This window comes from Phyllostomus discolor, chromosome 1 (assembly GCF_004126475.2).
Source record: "Phyllostomus discolor isolate MPI-MPIP mPhyDis1 chromosome 1, mPhyDis1.pri.v3, whole genome shotgun sequence".
Classification (NCBI taxonomy): domain Eukaryota; kingdom Metazoa; phylum Chordata; class Mammalia; order Chiroptera; family Phyllostomidae; genus Phyllostomus; species Phyllostomus discolor.
In genome coordinates, this window is record NC_040903.2 from 49,367,458 (window position 1) to 49,390,777 (window position 23,320).

The 23,320-nt window shown below is 40.6% G+C and overlaps 1 protein-coding gene across 3 annotated transcripts in view; it reads left to right on the top strand.

Annotated features, from left to right (window-relative positions):
• The window catches only part of FRAS1 (Fraser extracellular matrix complex subunit 1), a 423,042-nt gene that overhangs the window by 361,506 nt on the left and 38,216 nt on the right, over positions 1–23,320 (top strand). Inside the window, exons 52-61 of one of the 3 annotated variants that reach the window (XM_028505680.2) lie at positions 1,991–2,141; positions 3,208–3,367; positions 5,487–5,655; positions 7,271–7,517; positions 8,763–9,107; positions 10,675–10,835; positions 11,407–11,554; positions 16,840–17,045; positions 20,113–20,269; positions 22,001–22,201. In XM_028505680.2, the coding sequence (XP_028361481.1) occupies positions 1,991–2,141; positions 3,208–3,367; positions 5,487–5,655; positions 7,271–7,517; positions 8,763–9,107; positions 10,675–10,835; positions 11,407–11,554; positions 16,840–17,045; positions 20,113–20,269; positions 22,001–22,201 (1,945 nt within the window). Of the gene's footprint in view, positions 1–1,990; positions 2,142–3,207; positions 3,368–5,486; positions 5,656–7,270; positions 7,518–8,762; positions 9,108–10,674; positions 10,836–11,406; positions 11,555–16,839; positions 17,050–20,112; positions 20,270–22,000; positions 22,202–23,320 lie in introns of those variants that run through there. The other 2 variants (XM_036022552.1, XM_036022554.1) reach the window with 2 other exon arrangements.

Consider the following 23,320-nt stretch of genomic DNA (forward strand, 5'->3'; position numbering starts at 1 on the left):
GGAGCACTGTCCAGTGAAAAATCTAGAGCAAGAAACTTCGCAAATCATTTCTGACATGTTTGATAAGTCACAGCATCTTCTCCATACACTGCAATCTTTTTTAGCATTTCAGTTGCCTATTTACTTTTCTTGAAATAACAAAGCATAATATGCTGAAAATATTGTGTATTTTCTTCCATCTTCAATATTAAAATGACTACACAAAAAGTTACCATTTCTGATACGTTTTTAAAAATGCATCTGATATGACAGTTGTCACAATACAATGTAACAAAATTGTTCCAAATGAAGTTAAAGACAACTAAGCACTACTGGAGCCATCTTACCGAAAAACACAAGCCAGCCCAATGCTTTCTTTCCCTCACATATAGGGTTGAATTCTAGAGTCCTACGTGATGATTCAGAGATGCAGATTCTTTCTGTCTTGTTCTGCCATCATTGGCTTGTTGCTGTTGATCATAGCCAAATCTCTTCAGCTGTTCATCAGTGTTCCAGTCCACGAGAAGAGGAAAACAGAAAAGTAGAGAGCAAGGAATACATTTCAAGCAAGTGATACAGAAATTAAACACACTTCTTGCACTCAGATCAGTTTGGCGAAATTGGTCACAGGGACCCATCTGTCACATGGGAGGCTGGGAAATGGGGTCTCTAGCTGGACACTCAGGTGCTGGCTAAAAGTCTGTTAACTAAGAAGCAGAGAAGGATGGATTTGGGGAAACACCTGGAATATGCCGTGGATGGGAAGGAAGTGTTTGTGTAGGTGGCCTCAGAGGGATACTTTAGAAATTTCTTTCTCCTTCTCCTAAATCCCAATTTGGTCATTATAAAATATGCCGTAATTCTCCCCTGGTGACATGTCTAGCTGTAAATCCCTGTCCCTACCAAACACACGGAGTTCTTCAGTTCAGTTTGGAAACTGGTTCCTTCCTTCTGCCTGTGGTAATCCCTCTAAGATGTGGATTTTCTCATGTCGGTGGAGCTGATTAGGCTGTTCAGGCGCACCTCAGAGGTCCGTGGGTTCAGCTGCAGACCACCGCAATAACTCAAGTGTCACAGGAAAGAGAGTCGTCATCTTCCAGCAGAGACCTGCTGGTGGAAGGTGTTGTCTTTCATTTTTAAAAGACACATCTGTGAAGCACAATAAAAGAAGGTTTACCTGTGTATGTGGCTGTTTTGCTATAACTTCCCATGGACCTAACTGGAATTTTTAAAACATATGAAACAAAATTAGTACAAACCTTTTGCCCTATTTTATTTTTTCCCATGTTCAGAACCTTCCTGGTTTTCTTAGCACTCCACAATCAGTTTTCTACTTCCCACCCCTACCCTTCTGCAGGGACGGACTCTTGTCAAAGTCATACTGACCTCTATTTTGCCAAGTTTAAAGGTCAGTAATATGTCGTTACTTTACTACTAGAGCTAGTATTAGTAATACTTAACACTACTGACCACCCCTTTTTTCTTTCAAACCTCTGCTGTCATTCAATATTTGTTCATTGAGTTAAAATACAGACAGTATATTTGGGCAAAATTAGGGCATCATATTTATCTTAATTGCCAGCACTGCAGTTGACCCCTATAAGGTATGTAGTGCCATCTTTCCTGTATGGTATCATCCTTTAACAGTCCCAACCTTCTTTAAAGGCCAAACTCAAATTCCACCATAGCAAATCCTTCCTTCCACAGTTCAGATGGAATTAATCTCTCCTGCTTCCAAAAAGTGTATAGCACTCTTTTTGTATTTCCCAATATAGCTCTTGCCTTGCAACTACCTTGCTTATCAGCCTTTCTTTTCCAATAAAGTGTGAACACGTCAAGGTCAGAGTCTGGGTGGTTTTTATCCTCATAGCCTCTTCAGTACTGACAGAGTTTTCCATTCAGTAAATGCACTCAGTAAATCATTGTTGAACTGAATTAAATCTGAGTCACAGGGTCTTGTTCTTGCTTTATTCCCACCTCAGGAATTACATTTAATGTGTTTCTATTCCAGGCAACCAACCTGATCACCAAGAAGGAACTGCTGACCATGGACCCGGACACGGAGGACCTGCAGCTGGTCTACGAGATCACGAGGGGCCCCCAGCATGGCCACATGGAGCACAAGCTGCAGCCCGGCAGAGTGGCTGTGACTTTCACGCAGGGTGGGGACTCCCAGACCCAGGAAGTGGGAGGAATCTGTTCTACCACTACTCTCTCTGCCTCTCTGATCCTACAACCACTGCTGGTTTCTCCTCCCCACATTACCTACTTTTAGACGAAGAGGTCTTTAAGTGTTTAACCATCCAACTTTGGAATTTTACTTCTCTGATTTCTTCCTGTAGTTCTGAATTATGGCCCCTGCCAAAAAAAAAAAAAATTATCTTTACCAATCTTCCTCAGCTCCCAAATTGCTTTAGTTTTGGGCTAGATTTTCCAGAAGGGATCATATGATACTGCTTGGTTTCCTTTAAAAACAACCACCAAAATTTCTGAAAGGTCTGTGATCCTGTATGGTTTATTTTTGGTTCTTTAAGGGTTATGGATTTTTTTTTAAGTCTGTGTTGATTTTTTCAATCGACATGGGTGGATTCCTCAATAGAAATGTTTTCCTGTTTTTAATCATATCAAACAAACCATGTTGCATTTTAGATTCTCAGAAGCTTTCTGTAGTCTTCTAGCCATCTTCTGAGGAGGGACCTGACTGGAGGCAGTTACTGAGGAACTGCCTGTTACAAGTCACATGCTATATTTCCTTTTCCTCGCTGTCCTCAGTCTCGTGGACTCTCCTAGGCTGTGTTATCTGTGCCTTGTGTGGGCACTGTTTTAATCCACCTTAGCTTTTCTTGTCTTCCAAAGAGCCTTATTGAGAAGGGAGTGGTGTGGATATTAGCATATATACCCAGAGGAAGTGGTTGAAGACTTTTCTCCATTAGATCTCAGACTTGCCTCTAACATTCTGTAGACATTTATTAAAACATTTTTTTTTTGCCAAAACCCTGGAATTCTCATTTTACAACAGCATAGGATATTTCCTGTACATAAAGACGGTCTTTTGTCACACAGAGCTATAGGATCTTATTTTTACATCCGGCAGAAACATTTACTTATTCTTGAGACCACACGTTCTCTCTATGATCCATTAGAAGAATAAAGTGGGTGTGTCAATGGGGTACCTATGAGGCCGTTTTTACAACCCTGGGTTAATTCCCTGTGTCTTTTTTCTCACAGAGGACGTGAACTTGGGGTTGATTCATTACGTGTTGCATGAGGAGAAGATCCATGAGATGATGGATAGTTTTCAGTTTCTAGTGAAAGACAGTAAACCCAATGTGGTCAGCGACAATGTCTTCCACATCCAGTGGTCCCTTATCAGCTTTAAACATACCAGGTACAACTGTAATCTTGTGTTCTTCTTGAGAAGTGAATCGGGCAAACCGAGGAGTCGGGAGGAAGCACCCTGTGGGTCCGCTGTAGTTATCTGATGATAGTGGTGCTGATAACAGTAATGAAAATAATGATTGTTCCAAGTATTTCCTGAATACTCTATGTACCAGCCACTGTACTAGGCACTTGACCTACATCACCCTGTTTGATGCTTGCAATGTGACGTGAACACTATTGCTGCCCCTGCAACAACAAAGCAACAGAGACAGAAAGAGGTGAAGTAACTTTCCCAAAGTCACACAGCTAATCAGAGGGAAAACCAGGATTTAAGCCCAGTGATCTTCACCATTGTGCTTTACTGCCTCTCCTACAGTATTTTGCTTTTGTCTTCCACTCTGAGAAGATAATCCAGTAGAACCAATAGGGGGAAAATGTACCTTCAAGTTCTGCAAATAGTCACAGGCCCCAAGAACAACATCTTTGCCTTCCATCCACATCCTCTCTGTTCTCATGCTCATATTCTCCCCCTAGGTTTTTTGGTATTCATGGGATCGTATATCTTTAGGGACATTTTCATAGCTCAATGCAGACAGCAATTTAAGACGCTTCCATAGTCTGTTGGTGAGTTGAGAGGCAACCAGAGAGGCACCAACTGATCAAGGGGGGCAAGCACAGTGCTGGTTTTTAGGTTAATTTGTAACTAGGATTATAATTTTTGTGGGAGGAAGAATTCTTTAAATCTACATTTCAGACTCACTAGAACTTGGGGAGGCGGGGAGAAAGGGAAAACATACAAAGTTGATTTCATGTGCTCCAGATTCTTACTGACACACACTTGGAGAATTACTGGAAAATTAGGATCAACTTTGATATGTGTAATGTTTTTACCTCTTTTATTAAATGAATTAAATAAAGAGGTAAATACCTCTGTTATTTACTTTTTGTTTTAGCTCCTTCAAAGTTAACTGAATAAAACTGATCGCGTGTGCTGGAAACCCCCTAGTGTCTAATGGACTGAACACTGTAGAGGGCCCCCAAAGCCAGCAATGACTAACCCACTGAGGCGCTGTGCCTGCCGCCCTCACTGCAACAAGACACTATTCCAGGTCCAATCCCATCCTCGGTGATGAAAAGCAAAGCCCATCTGACCCACCACTCACTGGATACTTGTTATGAATAAATAGCACGTGCATAGTTTGCCTCCTATTTTTCAAAAGCAATACAAATTCCTAGCAGCAAACTAAGCTCTGTGTCTTGGTCCATCCCGGCTGCTGTAATGGAATGCCATAGTGTGTGTGGCGTGTGAACAACAAGCATTTATTTCCCACAGTTCTAGAGGCTGGGAAGTCCAAGATGAGGGGGCCAGCAGATTAGGTGTCTGGTGCCAGCTCGCTTTCTGATTCATAGACTGTTGTCTTTTCACTGTTACCTTATATGAGAGAAGGATGAGAGACCTCTCTGGAGTCTCTTTTATAAGGGCACTAATCCCATTTATAAAGGGTCTACCCTTATGACCTAATCACATCCCAAAAGGCCCACCTCCTAATGTAATCACTTTGGGGATTAGGACTTCAACATTTAGTCCATAGCACCCTGTCACCTCCCCCACTGTCACAAAGCTCCATTTGTCTAATCAGCTTTGTTACCTAGGCCCACTTCTCATTTCTTACCTCTGGCACTGTCCTGACTCCACCACGCGCCGTACACACAGCTCAGATCCTGGAGCGCTGATCCAGTCAGGCCCAGCTGAGCTAAGTCACTGCTCCCAAGCAGCATTTTCCCTAGGAACCCACTGACCTAGTCTGATCACTCTACCACACTAGCAAGAGTCTTTTTGTCATTTCTCCATGTTCTGAAATACAAAGTTCATAGCTCTCTGTGCTGCCATCTTCTAAATGACTTTCCACTCTCTCTGAAAACAAGGCAGGTACCATTCTGCATCCACAGCTTCCTGGTCACTTGGTACTGTGCCTGCCCCAGGTGAACGTGTTTCCTCAGTTTACAACCCAGCTTATAGCAATCAAACTCCCTCTTCTCTGAAATGCCCGACACCATTAACCAACCAGAAGAGACTCTGTGGTCAGGGGCAGGATTTCAGAGACTACCTTTTTATGTGTTTCTAGCTACAATGTCAGTGAGAAGGCGGGGTCTGTCAGTGTCACAGTGCAGAGGACTGGGAACCTCAACCAATACGCCATCGTCCTGTGTCGCACAGAGCAAGGCACCGCCAGCTCCAGCTCCAGGCTCGGCTCCCAGCCTGGGCAGCAGGACTACGTGGAGTATGCTGGCCAGGTAGGTGGGCCGTGGGGGAAGACGCCTCTGAGTCCTAAACTGCCTGCAAGATCTGTGATGTAGTTGTAGGCTACTGTGGCACCTTCCCACTTTTTCTATCCCACCTCCCTTTCCACTGGCTTCTTTTCTCAAGTAATTGTCCTGTGTTCCTTTCCCATAATGCTTTGTTCTCCACAGTCTACCTAATCTCCATTGACACAATACTGTCAAAGCTGAAGTGGTGTCCAGCTTCTCAGTCTTTACATTTTGATTCATGACCTAACCACCCCCCCGAAAAGCACAGTCTCCAAAGCATCATGTTCTGCATTCGACCTTTGGTGTCCTAACCCTTTTTCTCCACCTTCTTTACTTGAAGGGAGAGAAGAGAGAGTGTGGGGAGACCAGTTGGGAAGCTCTTGGATGGGCTAGGAGAGAGATGATGGGAGCTTAAGCTGCAATTATAGAGTGAAGAAGTATAATTATAAGGAGATAAGTGGATGATTTAACAGATGAGTGTGCTGGCAACTGATAGGATGTAGCAGTGTGTGAGAGTGTGGGGCAGAAGGGAAAAATGGGTGGTGGTGCCCTTGCTAGGAAGGGACACCATACGAAGCGTAGGTTTGGTGAGGCCATGATCTTGACTTTGCTTCGAGCGTGTTGAGTGTGAGTTGCCTTAGAAACAATCAGCGGACAGCTACATATGCTGGTAGGGAGTACAGAGAGGGGTTCTGGGGCAGAGAGAAAAATCTGTAGTCTCCATACAGCAGTGGTGGTAATTAGTGCCAAGGTGTGAGTGAGAGAGAGAAAAGGGAGAGAATGAGAGCCAGAGAGAAAGGAGGGGGCTAAAATGGTAAACGCTTTATGGCAGAAAGCCTGTATGTGTCATCTTTTATGTGTGGCACGATGCCTGGCTCTTGTTAGGTCTTCATTAAACATTTTGTTTTGTTTTTTGAAGTAATTTCATGATTCCTGCAGGAACATAAACAACAGAAATCATAAAGAGGAGTGGTCTCTCTCTGAGGCATTTCAGACCGGCTCAGCGAAGCCCTCCCATGCCAAATTTAAATGAGGAATTAGAAAAGAGATAGGCTAAAGAGTCTTTTGACAAAATGATAAAAAGAGGCATGCACTCCTGTTTTTCAAAGAAAGATAAAAGGGAGTGTGTTCTAGATCCTAAACAGAGATCTGTGGAGTGTTTTGTTTAGTTGTGAGTGTTTTGAAATGTGGAGCTTAGTACAAATTTGATTAGCTGATTAGATTGTAATTTCTGTTGATGAAAATTATGTGTTTTCTAGAGGTTTATGACTACTCTTACACGTTTCACTTGTCTTGTTTACACAAAGTGCATTCCAGGCCCATTTCCTGCCCTTTCAATTTTGAACAAATCTGTAGCTCTGTTTCCATTTGGAGGTTTTATCTTCCTCTTATTTTTAGACAAAGTAAAACTATAATAAATCCTTGTAAGTTCACAGTTATATGCACATAAAATCATTTCACCCTCTTTTGTACCAGGCTAATATATTCACATTGTAGCTCTGGCCCATCTTATTGGCAAAGGATCTAGTCAAATGTAAAGTTAAAATTTTGTCTGGCTTATTCACAGTGTAACTTTTTCTGAATTCAAACTTTGTGACAGGTGCAGTTTGATGAGCGAGAGGACACCAAATCCTGCACCATTGTCATCAACGATGATGATGTGTTTGAGAATGTTGAAAGTTTCACCGTGGAGCTCAGCATGCCAGCATATGCCCTACTAGGGGAGTTCACCCAGGCGAAGGTCATTATCAATGACACTGAGGATGAACCCACATTAGAGTTTGATAAGAAGACCTACCGGGTCAACGAGAGTGCTGGTTTTCTATTTGCACCTATTGAAAGAAAAGGTCTGTTGGCGCCAAAGGTGACAAGGAGCTATAGAATAGCTTTGGTTTATTGAGTCCCTTTTATGTAGCAAGTGCTCATGTACCATATTAACACGTATGTCTAAGTACTTTACATGGATTAACTCATTTAAGTCCACAGCACAACTCTAATAAACATCCTACCTAGTGAGTACTACCAGAAGGCTTTTCTTGTTAGTGGAGGCTGTTAGCACCCCCATTATTCTTTAATGGGGCTAGAAGATTTTATATTTGATCTTGCAAATATTCATGTACTTGGGATTCTTAATCAATCACCCAATCCATAAACTATTTAGAGCCCTGGTCAAGAATGGAAATTACAATTTGCAAGAACTGACTTCCCATCTTAGTTCTTGAAAGACAGGAAATGTGTTTAAAGATTTCCTTGCATAAATGTCACATATAGAGCTCAGATGAGAAATACACTGTGTGTAGGTACTACAGGTCAATTCTTGAGGGGCTAAAAATCAAATCAAAGACCTTATGGATTTATGATTATGCAATATTGAGACTTTAAAACTCAGGAAACTAAACCTTAATTCAGAGCCACACAATGCTTATAAGTGATGATGTCAGGTTTTTCATTGAAGCTGCTGACTGGGTATTAGTGTGACAAACACGATAGACACTGGAGGCCCTTGGTGGCGCCCCTTGGGAAATGGGCAAAGCTCCATCAACTGCTCAGGACTGGCAAAATGGATCCAGAACAGCTGTCACCCAGGGCAGTGGCAGCACCAATAAGTAAAGTCATGTAACAGAGAGGTGGGTTTTGTTTTGCCTTTCTTTTTTAAAAACAAGCTTGTTTTTCCCTAGTCATTAAAGGACAGAAGTTTATTCAGAAAAGCAGTAAACTGTGCTCATAGCACTACCTTGGGGACACAATTACTTTGCTTCTTAAAGTACCAAATATATCTCTTATCTTTCCACCTGCTGTGGTCTTAGATGGTGGGCAATGAGTCTTGTGAATTTAACAGAGCACAAAATTCACAGAATAGGAAATTCATTTTAAGTTGTTTGGTGAAGTATCTGGGATATATTACAACCTCAAGTAGCTTATACGGTAAGCTCAAAAGAGACTGCAATGCAGGAAGGTTTCATGCCAGAGTGTGAACACAAGTAGTGAGGGAATATGTCAGAGGGAACCAAGGGCACTAATTTATCAGAGATTTTAAAACTTGAAAAGTGCTCATTTGGATGCTTTGGTTTCCTTGCCATTTTGTCTTTCAGGGGACTCTAGCAGCAGTGTCTCTGTGATTTGCTACACCATCCCTAAGTCAGCTATGGGAAGCAGCCTCTATGCTCTAGAATCAGGTTCTGACTTTAAATCAAGAGGGAAGTCTGCTGACAGTCGTGTGATATTCAGGCCTGGGGTCACCATGTCCACCTGTGACATCATGCTCATTGATGACAGCGAGTATGAAGAGGAAGAAGAGTTTGAGATTGCCCTGGCAGGTGCTTCTGACAATGCCCGCATTGGAAGGGTGTCATCGGCCAAGGTGCTCATCAGTGGTCCCAACGATGCCTCCACTGTGTCCCTGGGCAACACGGCTTTCACTGTTAGTGAGGATGCAGGTAATGAAGAGCATTTCAAGGGTTCCATCACCCATCTCTTGATCCCTTTCTTGAATGATTTCCTTTTAGGTTTGAGAATGTCCTTAAGACATTGAGAATGCCATTCCTTACTGACACCATTGTTGGTCGAGTCATTATATGATGCTAGGCATTGCAACCAAGAATGGAAGGATGTAAAGAATAGGGAGTTTCATTCATGATTCTTGCTCTGGTTACTGATGGCAGGGAGGGATCTGGCTTTTGGCTTCATTGGCTGACTTCTGTAGTCCAGAGGGAAAGCATGGTGCTAAGCATTTTGACTTGTATAGGAGGGGAATGTGATCTATTGAAAATGGAGGTATATTATTAAGTACACTGCTAGCTGCTAAAACAAATTCTAAATTGTTAGTGTCTTCACAAATGGAACTGTCTTATTCCTATAATAGCCCAAAGCAGCCAGGGAGCAGATTTCTTCCACCCAGATTTCTTTCCTGTCCTGGATCTACCAGCGTCCTCCTCATGCTGCTGTCAGACATCCCACTATAAGGGGCAGCAGCTGTGAGGAGTATCTACTGATCGGACGGACCCACTTGACAAGACCTTTCACCTCTTTGAAGGTGATATTTTGAAGGGTGGTAGGAATTGATATTTTTGAGTACTTACAGAATGCCAGGTACCACATGATGTGCATTTCATGCATTCTCATTTAATCTTCCGTAGAGAAGGTAACATTATAGAGGAGAGAAAGTAGAGACCCAGAGTGGTTAAATAAATCATCAAAGATCAAGCCGTTAATCAGCTAGAGCTGGGGTCAGAAGCTGGACCTTTTTACTGTGTGTTGTTTCCTTCCCCATGCACCAAATGCCCAGCCATGGCTACAGGTCACCCCACAGCATTCTGACTGGAAAAATGTGATTGATGGGTTTTCATATAGCTTTCCTCTGACCTTGATTGTGAAAACAGCTAAAAATATACATGTATATCATTAAGACCCTATGAGTATGATTTCACAGTGGACCAGAAGATGAGCTTCATTCCTGAGATAAGCAATAAGCACATATGGTTTAAGTAATGATGTGTGCACCACTCAGATAAAATGGGGAAATCAAACCAGTTAGGAACATTTAATTAGGAACATTCAGCTTCAGGCCCCATAGATTCCCCTAGCTGGTTCTTTCTTAATTGACTATTTTCTAACTCATCCCTGAGGCGCTAGTCTCAGAGTTTCTTCTCCCTGAATAGGCTTGTGATTTTTTCAGTGGATCTTCCTCCCTTAAGTTCATTGTTCTTCGGTGAACTGTCTCCTTTGTGAAGCCACAAAACCACTTTCCCCCCAGGGCTATCATTCCAGCAGCCTCCAGGAGGCCCTCCTCTAAGTCTGCTCTTCATCCTAGTGTCGGTAGATGGGTATTGATGCCTCTCAGCCATCCTGGGAGTAGCTATCGTGGGAGCATCCCTGAGGTTGGATTGGACAAGCCAGCAGGATTGAACTGCTGCTGCTGCTGCTGTGAAGGAAGTGTTGGTGTGAGAGCCCCACTGATGTCCTGGCTCAGGGTTGACCATGGAAATCTCTATGATCTTACTTCAGGCACAGTGAAGATTCCAGTTATCCGCCATGGGACTGACCTTTCTACCTTCACGTCTGTCTGGTGTGCTACGCGCCCCTCGGATCCAGCTTCTGCCACTCCAGGGGTTGACTACATTCCCAGCTCCAGGAAGGTTGAATTCAGGCCAGGTGTCACTGAGCAGGTGAGCATACAGCGGTGGAAGGCAGGGTGAGTCTGGTAATGCTGTGTCTAGTCCACTGTCCAAACTCTCTGGAAGATGCTAAACTCCCCTCACAGTAGAACTCTCTTCCCTTTCTTCAAAAACACAAACATACAATCAAAAGAACAAATCTAGAGAGATTGCCTACAAACTCTCCCAGTGACGTTTTCAGCATCTGATATCCAGCACCAGAGATTTAGGTTAGAAACCACACTTGTTTGATCTAAATATCTAGAAACAAAACAGCCAAGCACATATAACAAAAAGAGTATAATTTTATGAATTAAAAAAAAATTAAGACCACCAAAGAAAGGCAAGTTCTTGCCTTAGCCCTAATTTCCCCCAAACAAATGGGTGTTATATGTTCAGCATTTCAGTAAGATTTGCTTGAATTTTTATTTTCTTTTAATTAAAAAAATTTTAATTGAGATGTAATTGATGTATAACATTATATTAGTTTTGGGTATACAACTTTGGGTATGATTCAATATTTGTATATATTGCAAAGTGACCACCATACTAAGTCTAGTTAACATTCTGACTTCTCTTCTAGGATTGCACCTTAACGATCTTGGATGACACTCAGTATCCAGTAATTGAAGGGCTGGAGACATTTGTGGTTTTCCTCAGCTCAGCACAAGGGGCCGAACTGACCAAACCCTTCCAGGCTATCATTGCAATTAATGACACGTTTCAGGATGGTAAGAGATTGGGGACGCCAGCTGATGGCTCAGAATGTAGCTCTGTTTTTTTCTTAACTTCCATGTGTATGGCATTGGAACTCATTCACATCTCATTCAAGAGATGTGTGTGAGGATGTGTGTGTGAGTGTGTGTGTACATGTGTATATGTCTGTGTGTCCACCAGCACATACATGCACATACTTTTACACAGAAATATGGGAAAGAAATAATTGTTCATGTTTCTGGCACTCCGCTACATATACAAAAAATACATAAGCCTTGGCTGGGCTATCTCCTCCAAGTTCAAATTAGAATATATCATGACAAATGACCTAACAGTGCAGTATACCCGATACTGTTGGAGCAGATGGAACTAAACAGTGATGTTGTGTGGCGGAATCACAGAAGATCTCGCAAAGGAGTTGGTATTTAAGCTGCATCTTCAGGTGTGATAGCAGTTTACCTAATGGATAATAAAATAAAGCTTTGTCAAATAAAGAGATTCAGTGTATATAAGGTATACAGTTTTGAAAGACATATTTAGAAAGCAGTAAGATGCTTACTTTTGCTTTGAGCCTGGTCAGTGGTGAATAGAAGGAAATGAAATGGAAAGACAGGTTGGAGTCAAGTTCTGAAGAGGTCTCATGTTCTAGCCTAAGGAATTCACAAGCAGAGGGGAGCAACAGGTACTTATAAGCAGAAGAGTGGTGTGATTTTGTTTTAGGGAACTAATGCCAGCAATCCTATAAATGGTGTACAGGCATGAGGAGACACTATGTATATGAACAAATTGTCAATCACCACCGAAGGCCTAACCTACGTAATGTGAGGATGAACAGTGAAGGAAAGTTGCTTCTTAGGAAGAACTGATGAAATTCAGAATTGTCAGATTCTGGAGTTGGGTGGAGAAGATAAAGGCAAACCTTCTACCTCAAGCAGAGGGACCTAATCAGCATCCCCAGTAGCTGACCATAGAATCCACAATTAAACTCTTACAGTGAATGAAAAGTCACCAAAAAAGGAACAGGCAGCCCAGCAGAATGATCTTCAGTATTTTCATTTATTTTAAATAATTTATTTATATAGTAAAAACTCAAATGACAAAAAAGGTATACTATGAAAACTATGAAAGTTAAGTCTTCCTTTTACTCCTATTTCTCAACTTGCAGATAGGAGTAGGGTGAATACATTGTTAAAAGGGAAAAAAGTGTCTTTGACAACACAAAACCCAAACAGAACCACTGTAGCTTTTAAAAACTTTTTATTGAATTTATTGGGGTGACATTGGTTAATAAAATTGTATAGATTTTGGTCATACAATTCTTCAACACATCATCTGTGTGTTGTGTTGTGTGTTCACCACCCAACATCAAGTCTCCTTCCATTGCCACGTGTCCTCCCTTCACCTCTTCTACCTCCCCATTTCCCTCTTGTAATCACTGTGCTGTTATTTTGTCTATGAGTTTCTTTGTTTTTGTTTAATCCCTTCACTTTTTGCACCCAGCCCTGCCCAACCCCTCTTCCTCAAACAACTGTTGGTCTGTTCTCTATATCTGTATGTCTGCTTCTGTTTGGTTTGTTTGTTTATTTTGTTCATTATTTTCCACATACGGGTGAGATCATAAGGTATTTATTTGTCTTTTACTGACTGGCTTATTTCACTTAGCATAATACTCTCCAGGTCCCTCTATGCTGTCACAAAATGCAAGATTTCCTTCCTTTTTCTGGCTGAGTAATATTCCATTGTGTAAATGTAGTAACACTTTTTTAACCACTCATCTACTAATAGCACTTGGATTGCTGCTAAATCTTGACTATTGTAAATAAGGCTGCAATGAACAAATAGTGCATATAGTCTTTTGAATCAGTGTTTTGGGTTCCTTTGGGTATATTCCCAAAAGTGGAATCACTGCATCATAAAGCAGTTCCACTTTTAATTTTTGAGGAAACTCCATTCTGTTTTCCACAGTGGCTGCATCAACCTGCATTCCCAGCCAACAGTGCATTAAAGTGCATTTTCTTTTCTTCACCTCCTGACACCACTTGTTGTTTATTGATTTATTAATGATAGTCCTTTGACTATCATTGGTGTGGTGATATCTCACTGTGGTTTTAATATGCATTTTGTGATGAGCAGTGACGTTAAGCATCTTTTTGTACATCTATTGGCTATCCATATGTGTTCTTTGGAAAAGTGTCTATTCAAGTCATTACCTACTTTTTTAAATTGGATTATTTGTTTTTTTGGTGTTGGATTTTATAAGTTCTTTATAAATTTTGGTTATTAACCCCTTATCAGATGTATCATTGGCTAATGTGTTCTCCCATTCAGTGAGAATAGTGAACATACCTCAACTAACAAAGGCCATATATGACAAACCCACGGCCAACATCATATTCAATGGGCAAAAACTAAAAGCATCTCTTTTAAAATCTGAAACAAGACAGGGATGTCTGCTCTCACCACTCTTTATCAACATAGTATTAGAAATCCTAGTCACAGCAATCAGAAAAGAAGAAAGGAAAAACTAAAACTATCATTACTTGCAGTTGACATGATATTGTATATAGAGAACTCTAAGGATTCCACTGAAAAGTGCTGAACTAATCAATGAATTCAGTAAAGTAATGAGCTAACAGAAAGAAAATTTAAGAAAACAATCTCATCGACAATCGCATTTAAAAAACCCACCTGGGAGTAAATTTAGCCAAGGATGTAAAAGACTTATATCAGAAAATTATAGGACACTGAAGAAAGTCATTGAAGGAGATACAAATAAGTAGAAGCATACACCGTGTTCATGGACAGGAAAACTTAACATTATTAAAATGTCCATAGTACCCAAAGCAATCTATAGATTCAATGCAATTCCTATTAAGATAACAATAGTGTATTTCACAGAACTAAAACAAATATTCCAAAAATTTATAGGCAATCACAAAGGACCCTGAATAACCACAGCAATCTTGAGAAGGAAGAACAAAGTTGGAGAAATCATGCTACCTGATATCAACTATACTATAAGTGCATAGTAATGAAAACGGCATGGTACTGGCATAAAAACAGATATATAGATGAATGGACCAGAATATAGACCCTAAACATAAACCTACATCTTTATGGTCAATTAATACTCAACAAAGGAGGCAAGAACATACAATGGAGCAAAGATAATCTATTCAATAAATGGTGCTGGGAAAATTGGACAAATACATGAAAAAAAATGAAATTAGACCACCTTCTTATACCTCACACAAGAATAAAGTCAAAATGGATTAAAGAATTAAATATAAGACTCAATGCCATAAATATCCTAAAAGAAAACATAGGCAGTAAAGTCTTGGACATTTCTTGTGGCAATATTTTTTCTGATATGTCTCCTTGGGCAAGGGTAACAAAAAAAAATAAACAAATGGGATTACATCAAATTAAAAAGTTTTTGCACAGCAAAGGAAACAATCAGCAAAGTGAAAAGAGAACCACTCTAGCTTTTAACTCTCATCCGACTTGATGCCTGTCAGGCCAGCAAGAAAAATCAATCCCAAGCATTAGATATGTCAGGCCAGCAAGAAAAATCAATCCCAAGCATTAGATAATCTGCCATGAACAGAAAAGCTTTCTACCTTGTGTTGCTTTTTACTCGGCAACAAGCTTTCTTCTTGTCTTTCTGTGCTAGGTCATGTCACTGCCACTCGCTTTTCTAACAGCACAGACCATTTTACTGGACAGCAGAGCCCTAAATGGTAATTGCCCAGCACCTTATGCTAAAGGTGTTAATTTTCCTTTGAATAGTACTCTCTTAAGAGGTTTCTTCTGGGTTTTTCTTAGTAATAAATGATAACTGTTAGGCTTAGCTCAGATCATGGGTTTGTTTTATTTTGCTAGCTCCAACAGTTCTGAGCAGTGGGTAAGTGGGGCAAACAGGGCTTTCTACATATCACCTGGCAGAATGTTTGGGTGCTTACCCTTTCTGTTCCCTCCTTTCAGGTGTGGCAGGGCATATCCAGGACACAGCCAGGAAGTGGGTGTCTGCAGCTGAAGGGTCAGCTTCCTGCAGCCCCAAGGACTATTTAATGTATGACAGTAGGGACTGCCTCTTTGTGTTATTCATTAAGAAATTAGTAACCGGCCATCAACAAAATGTTGGTCTCAGAAGGAGACATACCTGAATGTAGAGCATTACTGCAGGCGTTGTAGGAAGTAAGGAGGAACAAATGACCTTCACATTGAGAAGCCTGAAATAGGGGGCCATATAAACCACATTGTAATAATTCCTACCAAAATTTGAGTGCCTGCTGTGTGCCAGACACTGCATTGAGGATCATGCACACATAATCTTGTTAAATTCAATACCCCTGATAATTCTATGAGTTAGATATTATTTCCAGTTTATTATGCATTGAAAAAACCCAAGGCTCAGAAAATCTAAGTAGATTGGCCTGTATATTATACAGCTTATAAGTAACATGGCTGGGATGGATATTCAAGCCTGTTTACTCCCAAGCCTTTTTTTTTTTTTATCACTATTTGGCTCTGGTCCCTCCCTAAAGTCAAATGGGGCCTTGGGAGTTATAAGAGAACAGGTGGCAGAAGTCACAGACCGGAGGCCTGCTGGACATTTTAGCACATGGGTATGTTTTGTTTGGCTCAAATAAAACACGGATTTGACCTATATGCAGTTTCCTTTTCCTCTTTTAATTGGTTGCTATTTTAAAATTTAGGAGATAGGACATTAAAATCCAGACAAGAGATCTTGCTTTGTTTGAAAATGGGAAAATCTGCCAACAAAAGATGAGAGCTGGAAGTCAACTTCCTCTACACAGGGCCTGCTCCGCCCTCCTCACCGACTCTTCCCCATTGTCTTCCCAGCCCCGGGACCGACGTGCATGGCCATGTACCAGCAGGCTTGCACTCTTGTCCTTACTGTAGTTTAGAAGGGAGTGAGCATTTTTGAGTACTCAAGTCTCTATCAAAACTATTCTTACACATGACCCGTTTCTTTACTTGTATTACCTGTCTGCATTTGAGATGGTGCCTATACACTGAAGCTGGGCAGAAGCAGGTACAAAATTTGATTTATTCTATTTTATTGGAACCACAGTCCCTGTGGAAACAGTTCCCCTGTCCTGAGAGCTGCAGCCATGTCTTAAAATTGGCTAACCACCTATGATTTGCCAGCCTAAGGCGGCCCTTTCTGGAGCCCTCCCTCCAGGTGGTGGCTGAGGGCTGACGAGGGCCATGGCCCCCTCCCTGTGTCTCCCTCTAACGGTGCCTTCATCTTTCCCTCTGCCCCCCTCCCCAGTGCCCAGCATGCAGTTTGCCAAGGATTTGCTCCTTGTGAAGGAGAAGGAGGGTGTTCTGCACGTGCCTATCATTCGGAGTGGAGACCTGAGCTATGAGTCGTCCGTGAGGTGCTATACTCAGAGCCATTCGGCTCAGGTCATGGAGGACTTTGAGGAGAGAAGAAATGCAGACTCTTCACGGATTACGTTTCTGAAAGGGGAGAAAGTAAGTGGATTCCTGGTTGCTGAAAGATGAGGTTCTCTTCTTCTTTGATGCCTTCATGTGTCCAGAGTGAAGTTATTTAGACGAAGTATGAACATCTTAGGAAGTTTCTTATTAATTTACAATATTTTTAGTAATATATATTCTATGTGCCTATCTTCTTGGTCTTCCACTTAAAACCAAATACATACATCATTGTTTGAGTTGGGAAATTTAGATGATGTGTAATATTTTTGGAATTTAACAGAATTGAATGAGGCTCCTACTCATTTGAAACAACACTGGAGAGGAAAACATCCACCAGTGTTACCTAAAGGAGGGACAGGAAGGTCTCTAATACCCGGGCTCCTGCCCCAGGGCAACACACCTCCTTATATAACCAGATAGGCTGACACTGAGCAGACTCAAGTCAGTAGAATATCCTCTTGGCAATGGACTTGAACAGTGATGCACAGTGCATGGGAACTCCTGAAAAACTCCAGTCACTAAGTGTGGTTGCATCAGACTCAAAGCCTGCGACTCAGTGTGTGTCAAAAATATATATTGAATGAGAATCACATTTTTCCATTTATGGATCTCAGTTGCAGAGAGCTGAGTCAGTTGAACCCCTTGGTTCAAAGCACAAGTCTTCATTGGTTAGTTCAAGGCCCTTTTTAAAATTTTGTTTGTTTATTCATTTTATTTCACCCCTCTTCTCCAGCCACATGCCCTTCCTTACCTCAGAGCTCTTCAGTCTGTTGTGCTTAATGTGTATCTTTTAATTTGTATTCATTCTTAAAAAAAGCTTGTTGTTTTATGTGCATAATTTTTATTTCATAAAACTACCATCGGGCTATATCTTTTCAAACTTTTACCGTGTTTACTCAACAATATATTTCCTCATTCATGTCATTTATGTGTACATCGCATCTGCTGCTCCAGACTGTTGCTTACTGTTCTGTGACATGCATCTACTGTGTTCAGCACCCACGCTCAGCAGCAGACAGCAAGGAACCACAGCAATAGCCTCCAGTCACCTCCCAACACGCTGCCACCTCTCATAATGCTGCCGTGCACAGCCTCATACATGTCCACTCACAGACGTGAGTGGGAATTTCTTTGGATACATACCCAACAGCCAAAGTGCTGTACCAAATTGCTGGGCATGCATGTGCTTAATTTGGAAAAACAAATAGTGTCAGAATACTTTCCAGAATGTCACTAGCAGTACATACATTCTAGTATTGCTATAGCCCAACATCCTCTTCAACACTTAGCCTTACTCGTCTTTTGACTTTTTGCTAATTGAATGTGTCAAAGTTACGTCTTGTTTTAAATTTTGTTTTTCTAATGAATGATATTTTGTACACTCATTAACTTATTGAGCTCCTTTTTACTGAAATTTATTATTTTATTCTTTGTTCTTTATTTTATCATAGTGCTGTCTTCTTTTACCAATCTGCTGTGCTTTCTTGTATATTGTAAATATTAATTTCTTACCAGTTAGACATTTTAGACTTTATAAACATATGTGCCCCTTCTCTCACTTACCTATTACCTTTCACCATGGTGTTCTTAGTTGAACAGAAGTCTTTGATTTTGATATAATCCTATGCATCAGATTTGGGGGTTATTATTAGTCCTTTGAAGTTTAGCATAAGAAGACCTTACCCATCCCAGTTCACCCCAGATTCTTGTTCTGTTCACATTTCATAACAATAAAAAAGTGATGGCTTTCTTCTTTGGGACTCTCAGTCTTTTACACATTTATGACTCATAAGAGCCCTGTCTCAGTTATGTATTTTATGAGAATTTTACTGGTGGCAGGTTGAAACATGTGTTTAAAAATACACACAAATACTACAGATGCAATCTTTATCTTTGAGTCTACATGTCTATATTTGTTTTAAGTTCAAAAAAAGGATTTTCTACCTATCCAAGAGACAGTATGTCATTTAATAAAATTTTGAAGAAATATAGTCTAATAGTTTGAATGTTACCCACATGACAGTCTACCTATCATCAATCATAAGCACGCTTTGGAATCTTCATTTTCTTGGCTTGTTAAGCAATATGTCTGGAACTTATCGTTTACTAGACTGTGTTCTTTCAAAGATATCCTGAGGAGTTACCACTAAATTCCTACTTTGTAGATAGAAATTCTTGTTGTAAGAAAGATGTGGTAGGAAAAAAAGGAACATTCTTCAGAGAATTAAAAACAGGTTAACAAGCCAGTATAAATGTTCCCAGGGATGTCCTCCTACCACGTAGCATAATTGGGCCATATGAGAATGAAACTTCTCTGTACCCACACAGCCTGTGTGAGACAGCGGCGTGGTGGATTTTCAGTGGTTCAACTAAAGATAACCCCACTTATCACATGATTCTACTATGGAGGCTGCCCTGTTATCTGAAATGTTGTGACCTTATTTTACATTTCTCAAGGATACAGTCCTCAGTAGAGAACATTCAGTTTGAGAAGTACAATTTCTTTCTATCAAATAAGGATTTAGGTTACGTTCTGAGACTTTCATTACTCAGCAGCTTTCAGATGTGACAGACAACACTTGACAGCGCACTTGGGAATTCTGCAGCATTTAAAGGTGTCCGAAGCCTAACGGGAAGCCTTTCGAAGTTCTTTATAAGACTATTCAATCTCTACAATGGAAAAAGAGCATTGTTCAGCTTTCTAGGGTGTCTGATCCACAAGTTAAACCCCCACATCAGAAATCTAGCTATCATAACATGTACAAATGTACTGGTCAGCCAGGCGAAATGCAGGGAAGCCTGCAAATATCCCACCCATGCTCGTTTGTGGGTTCTTTGTTTGACCTTCTCTTTCCTAATCCGTTACCAGTAATTCAGAATGGTTTGGAATGTTCTCCTATAAGGCTCCACATAGAGGTAGGTCCCACACAGGCAGGAACTCTTAGATATAACCATTCCATTTTGTAAATTAAATAGTTTGGATCCTTTTGAATTTGTGTTGACTCTTTGATGCTGTAAGAAGCAAAATCATTTTCTAGGAAAAGAAAGCAAGTTATTAATATCTCACTACAAACTCGAATCTTCCTTGTGCCTTTGACTCTAGATGAAGAACTGTAGTGTCTTTATCCATGATGACTCCATGTTTGAGCCCGAGGAGCAGTTCAGGGTCTACCTCGGCCATCCTCTCGGGAACCGCTGGAGCGGAGCCAGAGTGGGAAAGAACAACATGGCCACCGTCACCATATCCAATGATGAAGATGGTAACTGTTCCTCTCATGTACACTCGCTGTACATTACAATGACTAATAATGTAATTATAAGTGTTTTGAAAAATGGAAGTGCTGAAAGTATCTACTGATAACAGTCTTGCAGTATTTAGTTAAAATGTTGGCAGCAAATGATCATCCTCTGTAAAGCTCTGATAAATTTATAGGTATTTTTAATCTCGTTATTCCCTGCCACACTGCCAAGAGATAAAGAATGAGAATGGTTAAAGGCAAGGACAGAGATACTAAGGCAGAAAATAAAACTATATAAGTCACTGCAGTTCAGGAGCAGAAGTGGAAATATAATCAGGATCAGTTGAATCCAATGAATTGATTTAGACATGCACCTTCCTAGAAAAGTGTCCGGTTTCTCATTTTTCTTTTCTTTCATTGGCTTGGCCTACTAACCTAAAAACAAAATCCTTTTGTCAGGTGGTAGTAAAGAGTGACCCAAGCACCAGGGAAAACAAAATCTGTTCCAAACTGAAACATAATTGTTTTATTAAAATGGATCTTTTAATGAGTAAATGAATACTAATATTACAAATAGTGATAGGAATTTTATTGAATATTTACTATATATCAAAAATCATGCCATATATATATAAAATCAGGGACTAATTTGGACGTTGGGTAAAATTATAAAAGTTAGCCTTGATACGATTTACTCCTTTACCCAAGGAAACTCAGGTTCAAATCCTGCAGTAAACCTCTCCCACCTCACAGAAAACCCAATTACTGAAGCTTAGAGAGGTAACGAATTCACATTGTATTACAGAGACACTCCTAAGTTTCAAAGAACATTCTTTCTACAAAAACTATGCAGCCTCAAATGAGGCTTATTTTCTACATTTAGAAAGAATTGACTTTCTGAGGGGGAAATGAACAATAGAGACTCTAGAAATTTCTGAATATTTTTTATATATTTAAAATTTGTAATTGCTCTGGATTTTTTCATCTTAGTCTCTCTACCACTATCACTTTGCCCTTCCCCATAGAAAGTATAGGAAAAAGAGGAATAATTTTTGAAATTTTTAGTAAAAATCATCATCATATTATTACCCATACCCTAGCAATGACAATAGTATGTTGACCCGACTATGTTCAGAAGTCCTGTGTTCCTGAACTATTGTTGCAGTCAGTCACCGAAGCGACCCGTTCTTAACTAACTAACCTGTGAGACGTGAGGAAAAGCTAAGGGTGGGGGTGGTGAGAGCACCAGGAAGGAGGATCTGAAGGACCAGAGATGAAGGATGGATTTGGTAAATCGAAGTCGTGTATAAACGAGATAAATTATTAACCGTAGAAATTCATGTATCATAAATGAAAAGGAGTTGGTTTATACAATCAGTTGATAGATACTTACCAGTTGCTTACTGTCAGTCCCTTGGTAAATACTATGCACATTTTTAAAACACTCTGTGAGTTGTGCTACATGGAAGCTTGGGCATCATGCCTTCCAGAGACCTTAAAAATGTTTTTCTCACTGTATTGTTTTTAATAAGAAATTATGAGAAATGACTTCTACAAAATCCCAAATAAATTTTTTCTCAAGTATTGCTTAAGGGTAAATACTGATTGATTTTCATAGCTGTAAGCCATTTTGTCTTTGTGTCATTAACTGTGGAAAACTCCCTCTTGTCATAGCAAGTGTTTTTTTCACGGGAGTTGGAATCTTTTGTACTTTGCCAACTCGCTCTTATTTTCCTGACTGTGTTTGCTCAGCCCCCACCATTGAGTTTGAAGAAGCTGCGTACCAAGTCCGGGAACCCTCGGGGCCAGATGCAACAGCCATTCTGAACATCAAGGTGATCCGCAGAGGGGATCAGAACAGGACATCCAAGGTCCGCTGTAGCACGCGGGATGGGTCTGCCCAGTCTGGTGTGGATTATTACCCGAAGAGCCGCGTCCTGAAGTTCAGTCCCGGTAACTGAATGCCCATCCCCATCTGTGCGTTTTATTCAATAGAGAACCAGATACCTCATATTGGAAGAAAGCAATTAACAGAAAAATGAAAGAGGAAAACAGCCCAATAGCATAAAGTATTTTTAAGCACATATTTGAGGTTGTGGGAGTCTTCAAAATTTTTAATTAGTAAAAATGGCATAGAAAAACAAATAGTCCACTGACTTTGGAACATCTTGGCGTTTTGCTTCATTTAAAAGGGTTTTTGGCCCTGGCCATGTAGCTCAGCTATTTAGAGTGTTGTCCTGAAACTCCAAGATTGCAGGTTTGATTCCCGGTCAGGGCACAAACAAGAATCAGCCAATGAATGCATAAGTGAGTGGAACAATAAAATCAATGTTCCTTTCTCTCGCTCACTTTTTCTCACACTCTCTCTGTCAAATCAATAAGTTTTAAAAATGTTAAAGGATTTTTGTTGTTGTTGTTAGTCTACAGTTTGATTTAACAATAGGAATACTTGATTTTTTAAAAATGTACATGACTGCCATCATTCAACAAACATTGGTACAAACCACTGTGCTGGACCCTTTAGGTTGGGGTTACTAAAATCTAGAAGGTACAGTCTCGGTACTTAAGTGGTTTGACATCTGCTAGGAAATAGGGTACCCTGTTATGGAGTTTCAAAAAAAGGTTTATCCACAGAGAGCTATGGAAACAAGTCAGAGAACAGAGAAAGATGGCATCGAAGTCAAAACTAGCTGTTTAGTTGTCTGATGTATTAATTTCATGGGAGGAGTGAGACAGAGAAGGGGTTGATTTGTATGATAGGTTTTTTCACAGAACTTTCTGGAGCAGTGTGAGGTGAAAAGTCTATAGTAGATGACAGCATCATTTGTAAGGTAGCCAGGAGTAGGCAACAGTGTTATAAGTACAGGCTTTTCAGAGATGCCTTGGCAAGTGGAGGGAGAAAATGACTCCCTCAAAAGTGAGTTTTGGGGTCTCTGTTTGGGGTCTCTCTCACTGCCCTGGAGCTCTAAAGTGCTTTCGGCTCCGTCCTTTGTGAGTCTGGTTGGTGTTTGCTGGGAAGGTGCACGCCCTTCCTCCACATCTGCACGAGGATCTCTCTTCCCAGTGTCTTTA